Source organism: Lampetra planeri, chromosome 23 (assembly GCF_965212315.1).
Source record: "Lampetra planeri chromosome 23, kcLamPlan1.2.h2, whole genome shotgun sequence".
Lineage (NCBI taxonomy): Eukaryota > Metazoa > Chordata > Hyperoartia > Petromyzontiformes > Petromyzontidae > Lampetra > Lampetra planeri.
In genome coordinates, this window is record NC_136129.1 from 2670681 (window position 1) to 2693059 (window position 22379).

General features: G+C 51.3%; 1 protein-coding gene across 1 annotated transcript in view; it reads right to left on the minus strand.

The window, feature by feature from the left end:
- The window catches only part of CIMIP5 (ciliary microtubule inner protein 5), a 31771-nt gene extending 9392 nt beyond the window's left edge, over positions 1-22379 (minus strand). Inside the window, exons 1-2 of the mRNA XM_078604752.1 lie at positions 21264-22379; positions 1949-1988 (exon numbers count right to left, since the gene is read on the minus strand). Coding sequence (XP_078460878.1) covers positions 1949-1988; positions 21264-21487 — 264 coding nt within the window. The 5' untranslated portion in view covers positions 21488-22379. The remainder of the gene's footprint in view (positions 1-1948; positions 1989-21263) is intronic.

The window sequence follows — 22379 nt, forward strand, 5'->3', positions numbered from 1 at the left end:
TCGAAGGCCCCGTAATCCCGGAGTACCCGCACCCCTCGTGTTGGGGGGCCTCGCACCCTACATGGGCCCCGCCGGGCCCCCGAGACGCCCCGACCCCGCCAGGGGACGGCGCGGACGACGGCCCCTAAACCCCTCCGCTTCTGAGTTTGTACCCCAGCCCGCAGGTACCGAGGTACAGGGAGAGCCGCTGGAGTGGAGGAGGAGGCCGCCGCAGGAGCTGCAGAGGACGGAGCCACCCACCCCGAGACCAGCCACGAGGGCCGGACGGACCCCCCGGACCCCGCAGCGTTTCCTCGTGGGCGCGGCTCAAGCAAGGTGCTCCAGTCAACCCGGGACGGAGACCAGCACCTCGGGGGGCTATGTCATGCCGCCGCCACGAAGCCGTTCAGCAGGCGCCCCATCTAAGACCTCGCCACCACCAAGCGACGGAGCCGACCCCGCGTCCCCCTCACCTCACCTCACACGAACACACCCGCACGCATTCCCCCCCCCCCCCATAGAGCTCCGTGGGGAGGTCACCTGGCCGACCGGTTTTTATCCGAGAAGCCCTTATCGGGATTAAACTTTCACGGTTTCCGGCGACCAGGGAATTGGACGACCTCCCCCGACGCTACTTTGCACCGCGGCGCTGCGACCGGCCTTAAGGTTGCAAGGTCGCAGCGAGGGGCCACTCGGCCACCGCGGGGGAAACGCATCTCACACACCCCACACACGCAAGTATCGACGGGGCAGGCAGAGGGAATAAGCATTGTGATGGAGGAGCATCATTAGAAAACACGCAGGCACCATTGTTAGGGGAGTTAAAGGATAAGGCTGTTAGTATGAGTAATCGGGAGAGCGGGGTCACGCGGGGAGCCGTGCACAAATTCCCACGGCGCACCTTTGTGACGGACGCCGCCGCATAAACTGCGATAATGGGGGGGGGGCCTGCGTGAGAAAGGGATTGATTGGAATTTGCGCCGCGCAGGTTGAGCATTAATTAGCATATCAAAAGCGGATTGATTGGAATTTGCGCCGCGCAGGTTGAGCATTAAGTAGCATATCAAAAGCGCCCGGAACGGCGGTGCGCATGCGAGAGAGTCGCATTCCCTTTGAGGTAGGGAGGATAAATGGGGAGCGCAAAGGGGAAATCGCTCTCTTGCTCCGAGAAGCCAACGTCCAGGACTGCCCCAGCTCTGCCCTCCGGACGTCCGTGCGACGTGTCGAGGCAAGCAGCGAGGAAAACCCACGGAACGTCGAGTGCCTCAAACCGTGAGTAAGGAGGTAAAAGTGTTTCGTGAACGATAAATAGGGAATAGGTTCCGGGTTAGTAGAGTAGGCAGCCTCGTCGATTCATACTGACTCAACAACCAGTCCCACGTAGCAGACAATAAATCATTAATAGCTGATCGTGGCCTCGTGTGATCTCGTGTTATAAGTGTGAACGCGTGTGGTACTGTGTATGCGTAAGCTCGCGGCGTGCGTAATCAGCGTACCCCAGGTGCGCGATCATAACGTGAGCGGCGAGCACGACGCAGAGCGGCGCAAGAGTGGGTATCGCGTGTGGAGCTGTATGTGTGTGTGCGCGCACGTTCACGACTTGTATAATACAGGTGCGCGATCCTAGCGTGAGTGGTCAGGGTTGAGTGAGTGCCGCGCAGAGCTGTGTGTGGGTGTGCGCGTACGTAATTAACCATGCCTACTACGCGGACCCGCGGGGGAGGGGAATCCTGGAGCGACGGCTCTCACCCCATGGGTGAAGAACGCAGCAGCGGTTCGCCTAGCAGCGAGGGGGCGAGTAATGAGGTTAACCCGGCCGTTAGGGGTACCGAGGGAGGGATCTCGGGGGCTAGCGACCCTCACACCATCTATTAACAGCATGTTGGTTTGCATGTTCACCACAGGTACCGTGCGTGGTTAATGCAGGACTTGATTCCTTGCCGCTGGCTCAGCCAGTGGAAGCTCTCACCTGATCGTTGTAGTTGGTGAGGAAGCCCCACTTCTTCTTCCTGAGAAACAGTCAAGTCACACCCATCAGAGACACCGAGACCAATACCACCAACAACCACCACCATCATTATTATTTAGAGTATTTGTCTGCTGCTGCTATAAATTTCCACATAAGCCACCTTGAACACGAGAAAACTCTGGATCGGTTTCGACACGCAATGTCTCATTGGCAGAGGGATCAGTCTTACTTGGGGCAGCCACGGTGGCTCGGAGATGTTAACTACCTCGCCTGGAATGCAGTAGGTCGTAGTCTCGACCCTGACGCCTGCTGCTGTATATTTAAAGTTTGAGTGTCTCTCCCCGTGGTCGCATGGATTTTTCTCCGGGTCCTGCAGTTCTTTACCCCCCCGCCCCTCACATTTAGGATCAACGTCACGCGTTTCGAATATTTGCTGTTATAAATGTCCACACGATGACGATGATAAGCCACTTCGTTGAGCTATCATTTGTGATGGCCAAGGTCGTTTGAATCCGATGCGATTGAACTGTCAGTTAATGAGCAAGAGGGCAGCAGTGTCGGAGCAGTCAAGAGACAACCTCGTGTATTAAATGTCCACGCGCTGATGATGATAAGCCACCTCGTTGAGCTGCTAACATTCGTGATGGCCAAGGGAGGCTTCTCAAAAAAAGAAGCCAATAGAGAGCTCAGTGGGCCTTACACGCTGGGTAAAAATACAAAATGTAGTTGAAAGTTTAAATATAAAAAACGCTAGTTTATAGAACGAGCGAGCCGTCTTCCTGTGAGCCTCTATAGCGGTGGTGGGGGCGGGCTAAGACAGCCAGACAGAAGAAGCAGCAGCAGCCTATACACAAGGCGCTATTATTCGTCAGGTCTACGAAAACTAAAAGGGCCTAAGGACAAAAAAATGTTAACCAAAATGTTGACCATTTTTGTTTGTTTGTGCGATGAAGACAAATGGCTGAGATCTCTTCTAAAGAAATATATTTTATACAGCAAGGATAGGCACTGTGTTTATACAAAGAGGCAGACTCATGTCAATCGTTTTTTTCTCATAAGGCGAGAGAAATGACAAACCGGAGATTAACTTTTCGAGATTTTTTTTCATTGGAAAATTACATCTTAATATGTTGATTTTTATCGCACAAATATTCTCAATAGAGTAGCAGTGCACGGGAAGACAAAGGCGACGTTGCTGTCCTATAGTTGATCATAGACGGCTGTTTCTTAAAATCTACTTTAGCGAGTGACAGCGGTGGCGGTAATAATGACATGGGGCAGCAGTAGCAACTGTTGGAAAATTATCACGGAAGTCCTAGGAACCAGAAGTACCAATGGCCTACAAGAACCAGAAGTGCCTAGGGCCTACAAGAACCAGAAGTACCAATGGCCTACAAGAACCAAAAGTGCCTAGGGCCTACAAGAACCAGAAGTACCTAGGGCCTACAAGAACCAGAATTACCAATGGCCTACAAGAACCAGAAGTGCTGAGGGCCTACAAGAACCAGAAGTACCTAGGGCCTACAAGAACCAGAAGTACCAATGGCCTACAAGAACCAGAAGTGTCGAGGGCCTACAAGAACCAGAAGTGTCTAGGGCCTACAAGAACCAGAAGTACCAATGGCCGACAAGATCCAGAAGTGCCGAGGGCCTACAAGAACCAGAAGTACCTAGGGCCTACAAGAACCAGAAGTGCCGAGGGCCTACAAGAACCAGAAGTACCTAGGGCCTACAAGAACCAGAAGTGCCGAGGGCCTACAAGAACCAGGAGTGCCGAGGGCCTACAAGAACTAGAAGTGACGAGGGCCTACAAGAACTAGAAGTGCCGAGGGCCTACAAGAACCAGGAGTGCCGAGGGCCTACAAGAACTAGAAGTGCAGAGGGCCTACAAGAACTAGAAGTGCCTAGGGCCTACAAGAACCAGAAGTGCCGAGAGCCTACAAGAACCAGAAGTGTCTAGGGCCTACAAGAACCAGAAGTGTCTAGGGCCTACAAGAACTAGAAGTGTCTAGGGCCTACAAGAACTAGAAGTGCAAAGGGCCTACAAGAACCAGAAGTGTCTAGGGCCTACAAGAACCAGAAGTGTCTAGGGCCTACAAGAACCAGAAGTGTCTAGGGCCTACAAGAACCAGAAGTTCAGAGGGCCTACAAGAACCAGAAGTGTCTAGGGCCTACAAGAACCAGAAGTACCTAGGGCTTACAAGAACCAGAAGTGTCTAGGGCCTACAAGAACCAGAAGTGCAGAGGGCCTACAAGAACCAGAAGTGTCTAGGGCCTACAAGAACTAGAAGTGCAGAGGGCCTACAAAAACTAGAAGTGCCTAGGGCGTACAAGAACCAGAAGTGCCGAGGGCCTACAAGAACCAGAAGTGCAGAGGGCCTACAAGAACCGGAAGTGTCTAGGGCCTACAATAACTAGAAGTGTCTAGGGCCTACAAGAACCAGAAGTGCCTAGGGCCTACAAGAACCAGAAGTGTCTAGGTCCTACAAGAACCAGAAGTGTCTAGGGCCTACAAGAACTAGAAGTGCAGAGGGCCTACAAGAACTAGAAGTGCAGAGGGCCTACAAGAACCAGAAGTGCAGAGGGCCTACAAGAACCAGAAGTGTCTAGGGCCTACGAGAACCAGAAGTGCAGAGGGCCTACAAGAACCAGAAGTGTCTAGGGCCTACAAGAACCAGAAGTGCAGAGGGCCTACAAGAACCAGAAGTGTCTAGGGCCTACAAGAACCAGAAGTGCAGAGGGCCTAAAAGAACCGGAAGTGTCTAGGGCCGACAAGAACTAGAAGTGCAGAGGGCCTACAAGAACTAGAAGTGCAGAGGGCCTACAAGAACCAGAAGTGCAGAGGGCCTACAAGAACCAGAAGTGTCTAGAGCCTACAAGAACCAGAAGTGCAGAGGGCCTACAAGAACCAGAAGTGTCTAGGGCCTACAAAAACCAGAAGTGCAGAGGGCCTACAAGAACCAGAAGTGTCTAGGGCCTACAAGAACTAGAAGTGCAGAGGGCCTACAAGAACCAGAAGTGTCTAGGGCCTACAAGAACCAGAAGTGTCTAGGGCCTACAAGAACCAGAAGTGCAGAGGGCCTACAAGAACCAGAAGTGTCTAGGGCCTCCAAGAACCAGAAGTGCAGAGGGCCTACAAGAACCAGAAGTGTCTAGGGCCTACAAGAACTAGAAGTGCAGAGGGCCTACAAGAACCAGAAGTGTCTAGGGCCTACAAGAACCAGAAGTGTCTAGGGCCTACAAGAACTAGAAGTGCCTTGGGCCTACAAGAACCAGAAGTGCCGAGGGCCTACAAGAACTAGAAGTGCAGAGGGCCTACAAGAACTAGAAGTGCCTAGGGCCTACAAGAACCAGAAGTGCCGAGAGCCTACAAGAACCAGAAGTGTCTAGGGCCTACAAGAACCAGAAGTGTCTAGGGCCTACAAGAACTAGAAGTGTCTAGGGCCTACAAGAACTAGAAGTGCAGAGGGCCTACAAGAACCAGAAGTGTCTAGGGCCTACAAGAACTAGAAGTGTCTAGGGCCTACAAGAACCAGAAGTGCCTAGGGCCTATAAGAACCAGAAGTTCAGAGGGCCTACAAGAACCAGAAGTGTCTAGGGCCTACAAGAACCAGAAGTGCCTAGGGCCTACAAGAACCAGAAGTGTCTAGGGCCTACAAGAACCAGAAGTGCAGAGGGCCTACAAGAACCAGAAGTGTCTAGGGCCTACAAGAACTAGAAGTGCAGAGAGCCTACAAGAACTAGAAGTGCCTAGGGCGTACAAGAACCAGAAGTGCCGAGGGCCTACAAGAACCAGAAGTGCAGAGGGCCTACAAGAACCGGAAGTGTCTAGGGCCTACAATAACTAGAAGTGTCTAGGGCCTACAAGAACCAGAAGTGCCTAGGGCCTACAAGAACCAGAAGTGTCTAGGTCCTACAAGAACCAGAAGTGTCTAGGGCCTACAAGAACTAGAAGTGCAGAGGGCCTACAAGAACTAGAAGTGCAGAGGGCCTACAAGAACTAGAAGTGTCTAGGGCCTACAAGAACCAGAAGTGTCTAGGGCCTACAAGAACTAGAAGTGCAGAGGGCCTACAAGAACTAGAAGTGCAGAGGGCCTACAAGAACCAGAAGTGCAGAGGGCTACAAGAACCAGAAGTGTCTAGGGCCTACAAGAACCAGAAGTGCAGAGGGCCTACAAGAACCAGAAGTGTCTAGGGCCTACAAGAACCAGAAGTGCAGAGGGCCTACAAGAACCAGAAGTGTCTAGGGCCTACAAGAACCAGAAGTGCAGAGGGCCTAAAAGAACCGGAAGTGTCTAGGGCCGACAAGAACTAGAAGTGCAGAGGGCCTACAAGAACTAGAAGTGCAGAGGGCCAACAAGAACCAGAAGTGCAGAGGGCCTACAAGAACCAGAAGTGTCTAGGGCCTACAAGAACCAGAAGTGCAGAGGGCCTACAAGAACCAGAAGTGTCTAGGGCCTACAAGAACCAGAAGTGCAGAGGGCCTACAAGAACCAGAAGTGTCTAGGGCCTACAAGAACTAGAAGTGCAGAGGGCCTACAAAAACCAGAAGTGTCTAGGGCCTACAAGAACCAGAAGTGCAGAGGGCCTACAAGAACCAGAAGTGTCTAGGGCCTACAAGAACCAGAAGTGCCTAGGGCCTACAAGAACCAGAAGTGTCTAGGGCCTACAAGAACCAGAAGTGCAGAGGGCCTACAAGAACCAGAAGTGTCTAGGGCCTACAAGAACTAGAAGTGCAGAGAGCCTACAAGAACTAGAAGTGCCTAGGGCGTACAAGAACCAGAAGTGCCGAGGGCCTACAAGAACCAGAAGTGCAGAGGGCCTACAAGAACCGGAAGTGTCTAGGGCCTACAATAACTAGAAGTGTCTAGGGCCTACAAGAACCAGAAGTGCCTAGGGCCTACAAGAACCAGAAGTGTCTAGGGCCTACAAGAACCAGAAGTGTCTAGGGCCTACAAGAACTAGAAGTGCAGAGGGCCTACAAGAACTAGAAGTGCAGAGGGCCTACAAGAACCAGAAGTGCAGAGGGCTACAAGAACCAGAAGTGTCTAGGGCCTACAAGAACCAGAAGTGCAGAGGGCCTACAAGAACCAGAAGTGTCTAGGGCCTACAAGAACCAGAAGTGCAGAGGGCCTACAAGAACCAGAAGTGTCTAGGGCCTACAAGAACCAGAAGTGCAGAGGGCCTAAAAGAACCGGAAGTGTCTAGGGCCGACAAGAACTAGAAGTGCAGAGGGCCTACAAGAACTAGAAGTGCAGAAGGCCAACAAGAACCAGAAGTGCAGAGGGCCTACAAGAACCAGAAGTGTCTAGGGCCTACAAGAACCAGAAGTGCAGAGGGCCTACAAGAACCAGAAGTGTCTAGGGCCTACAAGAACCAGAAGTGCAGAGGGCCTACAAGAACCAGAAGTGTCTAGGGCCTACAAGAACTAGAAGGGCAGAGGGCCTACAAGAACCAGAAGTGTCTAGGGCCTACAAGAACCAGAAGTGTCTAGGGCCTACAAGAACCAGAAGTGCAGAGGGCCTACAAGAACCAGAAGTGTCTAGGGCCTCCAAGAACCAGAAGTGCAGAGGGCCTACAAGAACCAGAAGTGTCTATGGCCTACAAGAACTAGAAGTGCAGAGGGCCTACAAGAACCAGAAGTGTCTAGGGCCTACAAGAACCAGAAGTGTCTAGGGCCTACAAGAACCAGAAGTGCAGAGGGCCTACAAGAACCAGAAGTGTCTAGGGCCTACAAGAACCAGAAGTGCAGAGGGCCTACAAGAACCAGAAGTGTCTAGGGCCTACAAGAACCAGAAGTGTCTAGGGCCTACAAGAACCAGAAGTGCAGAGGGCATACAAGAACCAGAAGTGTCTAGGGCCTACAAGAACCAGAAGTGCAGAGGGCCTACAAGAACCAGAAGTGTCTAGGGCCTACAATAACTAGAAGTGCAGAGGGCCTACAAGAACCAGTAGTGCAGAGGGCCTACAAGAACCAAAAGTGTCTAGGGCCTACAAGAACCAGAAGTGCAGAGGGCCTACAAGAACCAGCAGTGTCTAGGGCCTACAATAACTAGAAGTGCAGAGGGCCTACAAGAACCAGTAGTGCAGAGGGCCTACAAGAACCAGAAGTGTCTAGGGCCTACAAGAACTAGAAGTGCAGAGGGCCTACAAGAACCAGGAGTGCCGAGGCCCTACAAGAACCAGAAGTGTCTAGGGCCGACAAGAACCAGAAGTGCAGAGGGCCTACAAGAACCAGAAGTGTCTAGGGCCTACAAGAACTAGAATTGCAGAGGGCCTACAAGAACTAGAAGTGTCTAGGGCCTACAAGAACCAGAAGTGCCTAGGGCCTACAAGAACCAGAAGTGTCTAGGGCCTACAAGAACCAGAAGTGCAGAGGGCCTACAAGAACCAGAAGTGTCTAGGGCCTACAAAACTAGAAGTACAGAGGGCCTACAAGAACCAGAAGTGTCTAGGGCCTACAAGAACCAGAAGTGCAGAGGGCCTACAAGAACCAAAAGTGTCTAGGGCCTACAAGAACCAGAAGTGCAGAGGCCCTACAAGAAATAGAAGTGTCTAGGGCCTACAAGAACTAGAAGTGCAGAGGGCCTACAAGAACTAGAAGTGCAGAGGGCCTACAAGAACCAGAAGTGTCTAGGGCCTACAAGAACCAGAAGTGCAGAGGGCCTACAAGAACAAGAAGTGCTGAGGGCCTACAAGAACCAGAAGTGCAGAGGGCCTACAAGAACAAGAAGTGTCTAGGGCCTACAAGAACCAGAAGTGTCTAGGGCCTACAAGAACCAGAAGTGCAGAGGGCCTACAAGAACTAGAAGTGTCTAGGGCCTACAAGAACCAGAAGTGCCTAGGGCCTACAAGAACCAGAAGTGCCTAGGGCCTACAAGAACCAGAAGTGTCTAGGGCCTACAAGAACCAGAAGTGCAGAGGGCCTACAAGAACCAGAAGTGTCTAGGCCCTACAAGAACTAGAATTGCAGAGGGTTTACAAGAACTAGAAGTGTCTAGGGCCTACAAGAACCAGAAGTGCCTAGGGCCTACAAGAACCAGAAGTGTCTCGGGCCTACAAGAACCAGAAGTGCAGAGGGCCTACAAGAACCAGAAGTGTCTAGGGCCTACACGAACTAGAAGTACAGAGGGCCTACAAGAACCAGAAGTGTCTAGGGCCTACAAGAACCAGAAGTGCAGAGGGCCTACAAGAACCAGAAGTGTCTAGGGCCTACAAGAACCAGAAGTGCAGAGGGCCTACAAGAACCAGAAGTGTCTAGGGCCTACAAGAACCAGAAGTGTCTAGGGCCTACAAGAACCAGAAGTGCAGAGGGCCTACAAGAACCAGAAGTGTCTAGGGCCTACAAAAACTAGAAGTACAGAGGGCCTACAAGAACCAGAAGTGTCTAGGGCCTACAAGAACTAGAAGTGCAGAGGGCCTACAAAAACCAGAAGTGTCTAGGGCCTACAAGAACCAGAAGTGTCTAGGGCCTACAAGAACCAGAAGTGCAGAGGGCCTACAAGAACCAGAAGTGTCTAGGGCCTCCAAGAACCAGAAGTGCAGAGGGCCTACAAGAACCAGAAGTGTCTAGGGCCTACAAGAACTAGAAGTGCAGAGGGCCTACAAGAACCAGAAGTGTCTAGGGCCTACAAGAACCAGAAGTGTCTAGGGCCTACAAGACCCAGAAGTGCAGAGGGCCTACAAGAACCAGAAGTGTCTAGGGCCTACAAGAACCAGAAGTGCAGAGGGCCTACAAGAACCAAAAGTGTCTAGGGCCTACAAGAACCAGAAGTGCAGAGGGCCTACAAGAACCAGAAGTGTCTAGGGCCTACAATAACTAGAAGTGCAGAGGGCCTACAAGAACCAGTAGTGCAGAGGGCCTACAAGAACCAGAAGTGTCTAGGGCCTACAAGAACTAGAAGTGCAGAGGGCCTACAAGAACCAGGAGTGCCGAGGCCCTACAAGAACCAGAAGTGTCTAGGGCCGACAAGAACCAGAAGTGCAGAGGGCCTACAAGAACCAGAAGTGTCTAGGGCCTACAAGAACTAGAATTGCAGAGGGCCTACAAGAACTAGAAGTGTCAAGGGCCTATAAGAACCAGAAGTGCCTAGGGCCTACAAGAACCAGAAGTGTCTAGGGCCTACAAGAACCAGAAGTGCAGAGGGCCTACAAGAACCAGAAGTGTCTAGGGCCTACAAAAACTAGAAGTACAGAGGGCCTACAAGAACCAGAAGTGTCTAGGGCCTACAAGAACCAGAAGTGCAGAGGGCCTACAAGAACCAAAAGTGTCTAGGGCCTACAAGAACCAGAAGTGCAGAGGCCCTACAAGAAATAAAAGTGTCTAGGGCCTACAAGAACTAGAAGTGCAGAGGGCCTACAAGAACTAGAAGTGCAGAGGGCCTACAAGAACTAGAAGTGTCTAGGGCCTACAAGAACCAGAAGTGTCTAGGGCCTACAAGAACTAGAAGTGCAGAGGGCCTACAAGAACTAGAAGTGCAGAGGGCCTACAAGAACCAGAAGTGCAGAGGGCCTACAAGAACCAGAAGTGTCTAGGGCCTACAAGAACCAGAAGTGCAGAGGGCCTACAAGAACAAGAAGTGCTGAGGGCCTACAAGAACCATAAGTGCAGAGGGCCTACAAGAACTAGAAGTGTCTAGGGCCTACAAGAACCAGAAGTGTCTAGGGCTTAAAAGAACCAGAAGTGCAGAGGGCCTACAAGAACTAGAAGTGTCTAGGGCCTACAAGAACCAGAAGTGCCTAGGGCATACAAGAACCAGAAGTGCCTATGGCCTACAAGAACCAGAAGTGTCTAGGGCCTACAAGAACCAGAAGTGCAGAGGGCTTACAAGAACCAGAAGTGTCTAGGGCCTACAAGAACTAGAATTGCAGAGGGCCTACAAGAACTAGAAGTGTCTAGGGCCTACAAGAACCAGAAGTGCCTAGGGCCTACAAGAACCAGAAGTGTCTCAGGCCTACAAGAACCAGAAGTGCAGAGGGCCTACAAGAACCAGAAGTGTCTAGGGCCTACACGAACTAGAAGTACAGAGGGCCTACAAGAACCAGAAGTGTCTAGGGCCTACAAGAACCAGAAGTGCAGAGGGCCTACAAGAACCAGAAGTGTCTAGGGCCTACAAGAACCAGAAGTGCAGAGGGCCTACAAGAACCAGAAGTGTCTAGGGCCTACAAGAACTAGAAGTGCAGAGGGCCTACAAGAACTAGAAGTGTCTAGGACCTACAAGAACCAGAAGTGCAGAGGGCCTACAAGAACCAGAAGCGTCTAGGGCCTACAAGAACTAGAAGTGCAGAGGGCCTACACGAACCATAAGTGCAGAGGGCCTACAAGAACCAGAAGTGTCTAGGGCCTACAAGAACTAGAATTGCAGAGGGCCTACAAGAACTAGAAGTGTCTAGGGCCTATAAGAACCAGAAGTGCCTAGGGCCTACAAGAACCAGAAGTGTCTAGGGCCTACAAGAACCAGAAGTGCAGAGGGCCTACAAGAACCAGAAGTGTCTAGGGCCTACAAAAACTAGAAGTACAGAGGGCCTACAAGAACCAGAAGTGTCTAGGGCCTACAAGAACCAGAAGTGCAGAGGGCCTACAAGAACCAAAAGTGTCTAGGGCCTACAAGAACCAGAAGTGCAGAGGCCCTACAAGAAATAGAAGTGTCTAGGGCCTACAAGAACTAGAAGTGCAGAGGGCCTACAAGAACTAGAAGTGCAGAGGGCCTACAAGAACTAGAAGTGTCTAGGGCCTACAAGAACCATAAGTGTCTAGGGCCTACAAGAACTAGAAGTGCAGACGGCCTACAAGAACTAGAAGTGCAGAGGGCCTACAAGAACCAGAAGTGCAGAGGGCCTACAAGAACCAGAAGTGTCTAGGGCCTACAAGAACCAGAAGTGCAGAGGGCCTACAAGAACAAGAAGTGCTGAGGGCCTACAAGAACCAGAAGTGCAGAGGGCCTACAAGAACTAGAAGTGTCTAGGGCCTACAAGAACCAGAAGTGTCTAGGGCTTACAAGAACCAGAAGTGCAGAGGGCCTACAAGAACTAGAAGTGTCTAGGGCCTACAAGAACCAGAAGTGCCTATGGCCTACAAGAACCAGAAGTGTCTAGGGCCTACAAGAACCAGAAGTGCAGAGGGCCTACAAGAACCAGAAGTGTCTAGGGCCTACAAAAACTAGAATTGCAGAGGGCCTACAAGAACTAGAAGTGTCTAGGGCCTACAAGAACCAGAAGTGCCTAGGGCCTACAAGAACCAGAAGTGTCTCGGGCCTACAAGAACCAGAAGTGCAGAGGGCCTACAAGAACCAGAAGTGTCTAGGGCCTACACGAACTAGAAGTACAGAGGGCCTACAAGAACCAGAAGTGTCTAGGGCCTACAAGAACCAGAAGTGCAGAGGGCCTACAAGAACCAGAAGTGTCTAGGGCCTACAAGAACCAGAAGTGCAGAGGGCCTACAAGAACCAGAAGTGTCTAGGGCCTACAAGAACTAGAAGTGCAGAGGGCCTACAAGAACTAGAAGTGTCTAGGGCCTATAAGAACCAGAAGCGTCTAGGGCCTACAAGAACTAGAAGTGCAGAGGGCCTACACGAACCATAAGTGCAGAGGGCCTACAAGAACCAGAAGTGTCTAGGGCCTACAAGAACCAGAAGTGCAGAGGGCCTACAAGAACCAGAAGTGTCTAGGGCCTACAAGAACTAGAAGTGCAGAGGGCCTACAAGAACCAGAAGTGTCTAGGGCCTACAAGAACCAGAAGTGTCTAGGGCCTACAAGAACCAGAAGTGCAGAGGGCCTACAAGAACCAGAAGTGTCTAGGGCCTACAAGAACTAGAAGTGCAGAGGGCCTACAAGAACCAGAAGTGCCTAGGGTCTACAAGAACCAGAAGTGTCTAGGGCCTACAAGAACAAAAAGTGCACAGGGCCTACAAGAACCAGAAGTGTCTAGGGCCTACAAGAACCAGAAGTGCGGAGGGCCTACAAGAACCAGAAGTGTCTAGGGCCTACAAGAACTAGAATTGCAGAGGGCCTACAAGAACTAGAAGTGTCTAGGGCCTACAAGAACCAGAAGTGCAGAGGGCCTACAAGAACCAAAAGTGTCTAGGGCCTACAAGAACCAGAAGTGCAGAGGCCCTACAAGAAATAGAAGTGTCTAGGGCCTACAAGAACTAGAAGTGCAGAGGGCCTACAAGAACTAGAAGTGCAGAGGGCCTACAAGAACTAGAAGTGTCTAGGGCCTACAAGAACCAGAAGTGTCTAGGGCCTACAAGAACTAGAAGTGCAGAGGGCCTACAAGAACTAGAAGTGCAGAGGGCCTACAAGAACCAGAAGTGCAGAGGGCCTACAAGAACCAGAAGTGTCTAGGGCCTACAAGAACCAGAAGTGCAGAGGGCCTACAAGAACAAGAAGTGCTGAGGGCCTACAAGAACCAGAAGTGCAGAGGGCCTACAAGAACTAGAAGTGTCTAGGGCCTACAAGAACCAGAAGTGTATAGGGCCTACAAGAACCAGAAGTGCAGAGGGCCTACAAGAACTAGAAGTGTCTAGGGCCTACAAGAACCAGAAGTGCCTAGGGCCTACAAGAACCAGAAGTGCCTAGGGCCTACAAGAACCAGAAGTGTCTAGGGCCTACAAGAACCAGAAGTGCAGAGGGCCTACAAGAACCAGAAGTGTCTAGGGCCTACAAGAACTAGAATTGCAGAGGGCCTACAAGAACTAGAAGTGTCTAGGGCCTACAAGAACCAGAAGTGCCTAGGGCCTACAAGAACCAGAAGTGTCTCGGGCCTACAAGAACCAGAAGTGCAGAGGGCCTACAAGAACCAGAAGTGTCTAGGGCCTACACGAACTAGAAGTACAGAGGGCCTACAAGAACCAGAAGTGTCTAGGGCCTACAAGAACCAGAAGTGCAGAGGGCCTACAAGAACCAGAAGTGTCTAGGCCCTACAAGAACTAGAAGTGCAGAGGGCCTACACGAACTAGAAGTGCAGAGGGCCTACAAGAACCAGAAGTGTCTAGGGCCTACAAGAACCAGAAGTGTCTAGGGCCTACAAGAACCAGAAGTGCAGAGGGCCTACAAGAACCAGAAGTGTCTAGGGCCTACAAGAACCAGAAGTGCTGAGGGCCTACAAGAACCAGAAGTGTCTAGGGCCTACAAGAACTAGAAGTGCAGAGGGCCTACAAGAACCAGAAGTGCCTAGGGTCTACAAGAACCAGAAGTGTCTAGGGCCTACAAGAACAAAAAGTGCACAGGGCCTACAAGAACCAGAAGTGTCTAGGGCCTACAAGAACCAGAAGTGCGGAGGGCCTACAAGAACCAGAAGTGTCTAGGGCCTACAAGAACTAGAATTGCAGAGGGCCTACAAGAACTAGAAGTGTCTAGGGCCTACAAGAACCAGAAGTGCAGAGGGCCTACAAGAACCAAAAGTGTCTAGGGCCTACAAGAACCAGAAGTGCAGAGGCCCTACAAGAAATAGAAGTGTCTAGGGCCTACAAGAACTAGAAGTGCAGAGGGCCTACAAGAACTAGAAGTGTCTAGGGCCTACAAGAACCAGAAGTGTCTAGGGCCTACAAGAACTAGAAGTGCAGAGGGCCTACAAGAACTAGAAGTGCAGAGGGCCTACAAGAACCAGAAGTGCAGAGGGCCTACAAGAACCAGAAGTGTCTAGGGCCTACAAGAACCAGAAGTGCAGAGGGCCTACAAGAACAAGAAGTGCTGAGGGCCTACAAGAACCAGAAGTGCAGAGGGCCTACAAGAACTAGAAGTGTCTAGGGCCTACAAGAACCAGAAGTGTATAGGGCCTACAAGAACCAGAAGTGCAGAGGGCCTACAAGAACTAGAAGTGTCTAGGGCCTACAAGAACCAGAAGTGCCTAGGGCCTACAAGAACCAGAAGTGCCTAGGGCCTACAAGAACCAGAAGTGTCTAGGGCCTACAAGAACCAGAAGTGCAGAGGGCCTACAAGAACCAGAAGTGTCTAGGGCCTACAAGAACTAGAATTGCAGAGGGCCTACAAGAACTAGAAGTGTCTAGGGCCTACAAGAACCAGAAGTGCCTAGGGCCTACAAGAACCAGAAGTGTCTCGGGCCTACAAGAACCAGAAGTGCAGAGGGCCTACAAGAACCAGAAGTGTCTAGGGCCTACACGAACTAGAAGTACAGAGGGCCTACAAGAACCAGAAGTGTCTAGGGCCTACAAGAACCAGAAGTGCAGAGGGCCTACAAGAACCAGAAGTGTCTAGGGCCTACAAGAACCAGAAGTGCAGAGGGCCTACAAGAACCAGAAGTGTCTAGGGCCTACAAGAACTAGAAGTGCAGAGGGCCTACAAGAACTAGAAGTGTCTAGGGCCTATAAGAACCAGAAGCGTCTAGGGCCTACAAGAACTAGAAGTGCAGAGGGCCTACACGAACCATAAGTGCAGAGGGCCTACAAGAACCAGAAGTGTCTAGGGCCTACAAGAACCAGAAGTGCAGAGGGCCTACAAGAACCAGAAGTGTCTAGGGCCTACAAGAACTAGAAGTGCAGAGGGCCTACAAGAACCAGAAGTGTCTAGGGCCTACAAGAACCAGAAGTGTCTAGGGCCTACAAGAACCAGAAGTGCAGAGGGCCTACAAGAACCAGAAGTGTGTAGGCCCTTCAAGAACCAGAAGTGCTGAGGGCCTACAAGAACCAGAAGTGTCTAGGGCCTACAAGAACTAGAAGTGCAGAGGGCCTACAAGAACCAGAAGTGCCTAGGGTCTACAAGAACCAGAAGTGTCTAGGGCCTACAAGAACAAAAAGTGCACAGGGCCTACAAGAACCAGAAGTGTCTAGGGCCTACAAGAACCAGAAGTGCGGAGGGCCTACAAGAACCAGAAGTGTCTAGGGCCTACAAGAACTAGAATTGCAGAGGGCCTACAAGAACTAGAAGTGTCTAGGGCCTACAAGAACCAGAAGTGCAGAGGGCCTACAAGAACCAAAAGTGTCTAGGGCCTACAAGAACCAGAAGTGCAGAGGCCCTACAAGAAATAGAAGTGTCTAGGGCCTACAAGAACTAGAAGTGCAGAGGGCCTACAAGAACTAGAAGTGCAGAGGGCCTACAAGAACTAGAAGTGTCTAGGGCCTACAAGAACCAGAAGTGTCTAGGGCCTACAAGAACTAGAAGTGCAGAGGGCCTACAAGAACTAGAAGTGCAGAGGGCCTACAAGAACCAGAAGTGCAGAGGGCCTACAAGAACCAGAAGTGTCTAGGGCCTACAAGAACCAGAAGTGCAGAGGGCCTACAAGAACAAGAAGTGCTGAGGGCCTACAAGAACCAGAAGTGCAGAGGGCCTACAAGAACTAGAAGTGTCTAGGGCCTACAAGAACCAGAAGTGTATAGGGCCTACAAGAACCAGAAGTGCAGAGGGCCTACAAGAACTAGAAGTGTCTAGGGCCTACAAGAACCAGAAGTGCCTAGGGCCTACAAGAACCAGAAGTGCCTAGGGCCTACAAGAACCAGAAGTGTCTAGGGCCTACAAGAACCAGAAGTGCAGAGGGCCTACAAGAACCAGAAGTGTCTAGGGCCTACAAGAACTAGAATTGCAGAGGGCCTACAAGAACTAGAAGTGTCTAGGGCCTACAAGAACCAGAAGTGCCTAGGGCCTACAAGAACCAGAAGTGTCTCGGGCCTACAAGAACCAGAAGTGCAGAGGGCCTACAAGAACCAGAAGTGTCTAGGGCCTACACGAACTAGAAGTACAGAGGGCCTACAAGAACCAGAAGTGTCTAGGGCCTACAAGAACCAGAAGTGCAGAGGGCCTACAAGAACCAGAAGTGTCTAGGGCCTACAAGAACCAGAAGTGCAGAGGGCCTACAAGAACCAGAAGTGTCTAGGGCCTACAATAACTAGAAGTGCAGAGGGCCTACAAGAACTAGAAGTGTCTAGGGCCTATAAGAACCAGAAGCGTCTAGGGCCTACAAGAACTAGAAGTGCAGAGGGCCTACACGAACCAGAAGTGCAGAGGGCCTACAAGAACCAGAAGTGTCTAGGGCCTACAAGAACCAGAAGTGCAGAGGGCCTACAAGAACCAAAAGTGTCTAGGGCCTACAAGAACCAGAAGTGCAGAGGCCCTACAAGAAATAGAAGTGTCTAGGGCCTACAAGAACTAGAAGTGCAGAGGGCCTACAAGAACTAGAAGTGCAGAGGGCCTACACGAACCAGAAGTGCAGAGGGCCTACAAGAACCAGAAGTGTCTAGGGCCTACAAGAACCAGAAGTGCAGAGGGCCTACAAGAACCAAAAGTGTCTAGGGCCTACAAGAACCAGAAGTGCAGAGGCCCTACAAGAAATAGAAGTGTCTAGGGCCTACAAGAACTAGAAGTGCAGAGGGCCTACAAGAACTAGAAGTGCAGAGGGCCTACAAGAACTAGAAGTGCAGAGGGCCTACAAGAACCAGAAGTGTCTAGGGCCTACAAGAACCAGAAGTGTCTAGGGCCTACAAGAACCAGAAGTGCAGAGGGCCTACAAGAACCAGAAGTGTCTAGGGCCTACAAGAACTAGAATTGCAGAGGGCCTACAAGAACTAGAAGTGTCTAGGGCCTACAAGAACCAGAAGTGCCTAGGGCCTACAAGAACCAGAAGTGTCTCGGGCCTACAAGAACCAGAAGTGCAGAGGGCCTACAAGAACCAGAAGTGTCTAGGGCCTACACGAACTAGAAGTACAGAGGGCCTACAAGAACCAGAAGTGTCTAGGGCCTACAAGAACCAGAAGTGCAGAGGGCCTACAAGAACCAGAAGTGTCTAGGGCCTACAAGAACCAGAAGTGCAGAGGGCCTACAAGAACCAGAAGTGTCTAGGGCCTACAATAACTAGAAGTGCAGAGGGCCTACAAGAACTAGAAGTGTCTAGGGCCTATAAGAACCAGAAGCGTCTAGGGCCTACAAGAACTAGAAGTGCAGAGGGCCTACACGAACCAGAAGTGCAGAGGGCCTACAAGAACCAGAAGTGTCTAGGGCCTACAAGAACCAGAAGTGCAGAGGGCCTACAAGAACCAAAAGTGTCTAGGGCCTACAAGAACCAGAAGTGCAGAGGCCCTACAAGAAATAGAAGTGTCTAGGGCCTACAAGAACTAGAAGTGCAGAGGGCCTACAAGAACTAGAAGTGCAGAGGGCCTACAAGAACTAGAAGTGTCTAGGGCCTACAAGAACCAGAAGTGTCTAGGGCCTACAAGAACTAGAAGTGCAGAGGGCCTACAAGAACTAGAAGTGCAGAGGGCCTACAAGAACCAGAAGTGCAGAGGGCCTACAAGAACCAGAAGTGTCTAGGGCCTACAAGAACCAGAAGTGCAGAGGGCCTACAAGAACAAGAAGTGCTGAGGGCCTACAAGAACCAGAAGTGCAGAGGGCCTACAAGAACTAGAAGTGTCTAGGGCCTACAAGAACCAGAAGTGTATAGGGCCTACAAGAACCAGAAGTGCAGAGGGCCTACAAGAACTAGAAGTGTCTAGGGCCTACAAGAACCAGAAGTGCCTAGGGCCTACAAGAACCAGAAGTGCCTAGGGCCTACAAGAACCAGAAGTGTCTAGGGCCTACAAGAACCAGAAGTGCAGAGGGCCTACAAGAACCAGAAGTGTCTAGGGCCTACAAGAACTAGAATTGCAGAGGGCCTACAAGAACTAGAAGTGTCTAGGGCCTACAAGAACCAGAAGTGCCTAGGGCCTACAAGAACCAGAAGTGTCTCGGGCCTACAAGAACCAGAAGTGCAGAGGGCCTACAAGAACCAGAAGTGTCTAGGGCCTACACGAACTAGAAGTACAGAGGGCCTACAAGAACCAGAAGTGTCTAGGGCCTACAAGAACCAGAAGTGCAGAGGGCCTACAAGAACCAGAAGTGTCTAGGGCCTACAAGAACCAGAAGTGCAGAGGGCCTACAAGAACCAGAAGTGTCTAGGGCCTACAATAACTAGAAGTGCAGAGGGCCTACAAGAACTAGAAGTGTCTAGGGCCTATAAGAACCAGAAGCGTCTAGGGCCTACAAGAACTAGAAGTGCAGAGGGCCTACACGAACCAGAAGTGCAGAGGGCCTACAAGAACCAGAAGTGTCTAGGGCCTACAAGAACCAGAAGTGCAGAGGGCCTACAAGAACCAGAAGTGTCTAGGGCCTACAAGAACTAGAAGTGCAGAGGGCCTACAAGAACCAGAAGTGTCTAGGGCCTACAAGAACCAGAAGTGTCTAGGGCCTACAAGAACCAGAAGTGCAGAGGGCCTACAAGAACCAGAAGTGTCTAGGGCCTACAAGAACCAGAAGTGCTGAGGGCCTACAAGAACCAGAAGTGTCTAGGGCCTACAAGAACTAGAAGTGCAGAGGGCCTACAAGAACCAGAAGTGTCTAGGGTCTACAAGAACCAGAAGTGTCTAGGGCCTACAAGAACAAAAAGTGCACAGGGCCTACAAGAACCAGAAGTGTCTAGGGCCTACAAGAACCAGAAGTGCGGAGGGCCTACAAGAACCAGAAGTGTCTAGGGCCTACAAGAACTAGAATTGCAGAGGGCCTACAAGAACTAGAAGTGTCTAGGGCCTACAAGAACCAGAAGTGCCTAGGGCCTACAAGAACCAGAAGTGTCTAGGGCCTACAAGAACCAGAAGTGCAGAGGGCCTACAAGAACCAGAAGTGTCTAGGGCCTGCAAGAACTAGAAGTACAGAGGGCCTACAAGAACCAGAAGTGTCTAGGGCATACAAGAACCAGAAGTGCAGAGGGCTACAAGAACCAGAAGTGTCTAGGGCCTACAAGAACCAGAAGTGCAGAGGGCCTACAAGAACCAGAAGTGCAGAGGGCCTACAAGAACCAGAAGTGTCTAGGGCCTACAAGAACCAAAAGTGCAGAGGGCCTACAAGAACCAGAAGTGTATAGGGCCTACAACAACCAGAAGTGCAGAGGGCCTACAAGAACTAGAAGTGCAGAGGGCCTACAAGAACCAGAAGTGTCTAGGGCCTACAAGAACCAGAAGTGTCTAGGGCCTACAAGAACTAGAAGTGCAGAGGGCCTACAAGAACCAGAAGTGTCTAGGGCCTACAAGAACTAGAAGTACAGAGGGCCTACAAGAACCAGAAGTGTCTAGGGCCTACAAGAACCAGAAGTGCAGAGGGCCTACAAGAACCAGAAGTGTCTAGGGCCTACAAGAACCAGAAGTGCAGAGGGCCTACAAGAACCAGAAGTGTCTAGGGCCTACAAGAACCAGAAGTGCAGAGGGCCTACAAGAACTAGAAGTGTCTAGGGCCTACAAGAAACAGAAGTGTCTAGGGCCTACAAGAAACAGAAGTGTCTAGGGCCTACAAGAACCAGAAGTGCAGAGGGCCTACAAGAACCAGAAGTGTCTAGGGCCTACAAGAACTAGAAGTACAGAGGGCCTACAAGAACCAGAAGTGTCTAGGGCCTACAAGAACCAGAAGTGCAGAGGGCCTACAAGAACCAGAAGTGTCTAGGGCCTACAAGAACCAGAAGTGCAGAGAACCTACAAGAACCAGAAGTGTCTAGGGCCTACAAGAACCAGAAGTGCAGAGGGCCTACAAGAACTAGAAGTGTCTAGGGCCTACAAGAAACAGAAGTGTCTAGGGCCTACAAGAAACAGAAGTGTCTAGGGCCTACAAGAACCAGAAGTGCAGAGGGCCTACAAGAACCAGAAGTGTCTAGGGCCTACAAGAACTAGAAGTGCAGAGGGCCTACAAGAACTAGAAGTGCAGAGGGCCTACAAGAACCAGAAGTGTCTAGGGCCTACAAGAATATATTTTTAATGCGGCCCTGCGTACACGCCGAGTAATTTCAAGGCTACCGCCTCCACCTTCTGGCGCTCACAGGGCCCGATGAAGGTTCTTGTAGGCTCTAGGCACTGCTATTTTGTAGGCCTTCAGTGATAACTGCAAGTGACAACTTCTCCTTCCCTTGCTACTCTCTATTTAGAAAAAAATCATGTGAGGACGTAATTTTGCAATGAAAAATATCTCGAAAACTTAAATCTCCGTTGCAAAACTTCCCACCTTACGAGAAAAAAAACCATTGACACGACTGCCTCTGTATATACGCACCGTGCCTATCCTTGCTATATATAAACATATTTATTCAAGAAGATATCTGATAAAAAATGATCATACAAACCAAAACATTTTTTCGTTAGGCCCTTTTAGTTGTCGTGGGCCCTAGGCAGTGCCTAGTTGTAGAATACGGCCTTGGCGGGTGGGTTAGTGAGTGGGTGGCGGGGTGAGTGAATGAGTGGTGAGTGGGTGGCGGGGTGAGTGAATCAGTAAGCAGGCCCTTAGGCAGTGCCGACTGTGGTACCTTTTGTATAACACGGCCCTGCTCACTCACCACCAACCCCGTGTCGCTCACCAGGTGTGTACGCTCTGCCTCTCCCGGGCCACGCTCTCCTTCCACACGCGCTCCCACTTGACCCGGTCTCCGTCAAGGCCGTCCCTCCGACTTCGGGCACCCGGACCGCCACCACCACCCCCCGCCGCTACCCCCCTCGGTGCCCCCTCGGGGTCCCTGGCGCCCACTGGGAAGCGGTAGCCAGCAGAGGACGGCCGCTTGGCGCCCGCCGAATTGCTTGGCATCACGGCGGTGGCAAGGGGCGGTTGGAGGGGCAGCGATGGGTCTGTTGGAAGTGGCTGCTGCAGTGGTGGTGGTGATGGCCACTGTGATGACTAAACGCGATGGGTTTGTTGGAAGTGGCTGCTGAAGTGGTGGTGACTGACGATGGCGGTGATGGTTGTTTGTTTTGTTTCTATGGTCACGGCGTCTCCACGGCGCGCGCGATCGCAACTCGCGTCGCCTTCCACGCTGGCGTCCGCCGCCTCGAGTCGACCTCCCGACGCGGCAGTTGAAATGCAATTCGTATGCATTGATGTGTGAACTGTACGTTGAACGTCGTTCGTACGTAGCCGACCGCGCTAATCGGAGGTGCAGTGTTAGTATATGGGCAGTGCTGAGTCTATGGGTAGTGTTGAGTCTATGGGCAGTGTTGAGCTATGGGGCAGTGCTGAGTCCATGGGGCAGTGCTGAGTCTATGGGCAGTGTTGGTCTATGGGTAGTGTTGGTCTATGGGCAGTGTTGAGTCTATGGGTAGTGTTGGTCTATGGGCAGTGTTGGTCTATGGGCAGTGTTGAGTCTATGGGCAGTGTTGGTCTATGGGCAGTCTATGGGCAGTGTTGAGTCTATGGGGCAGTGCTGAGTCTATGGGCAGTGTTAAGTCTATGGGTAGTGTTGGTCTATGGGCAGTGTTGGTCTATGGGTAGTCTATGGGCAGTGTTGAGTCTATGGGGCAGTGTTGGTCTATGGGCAGTCTATGGGCAGTGTTGAGTCTATGGGGCAGTGCTGAGTCTATGGGCAGTGTTAAGTCTATGGGTAGTGTTGGTCTATGGGCAGTGTTGAGTCTATGGGCAGTGTTGGTCTATGGGTAGTCTATGGGCAGTGTTGAGTCTATGGGGCAGCGCTGAGTCTATGGGC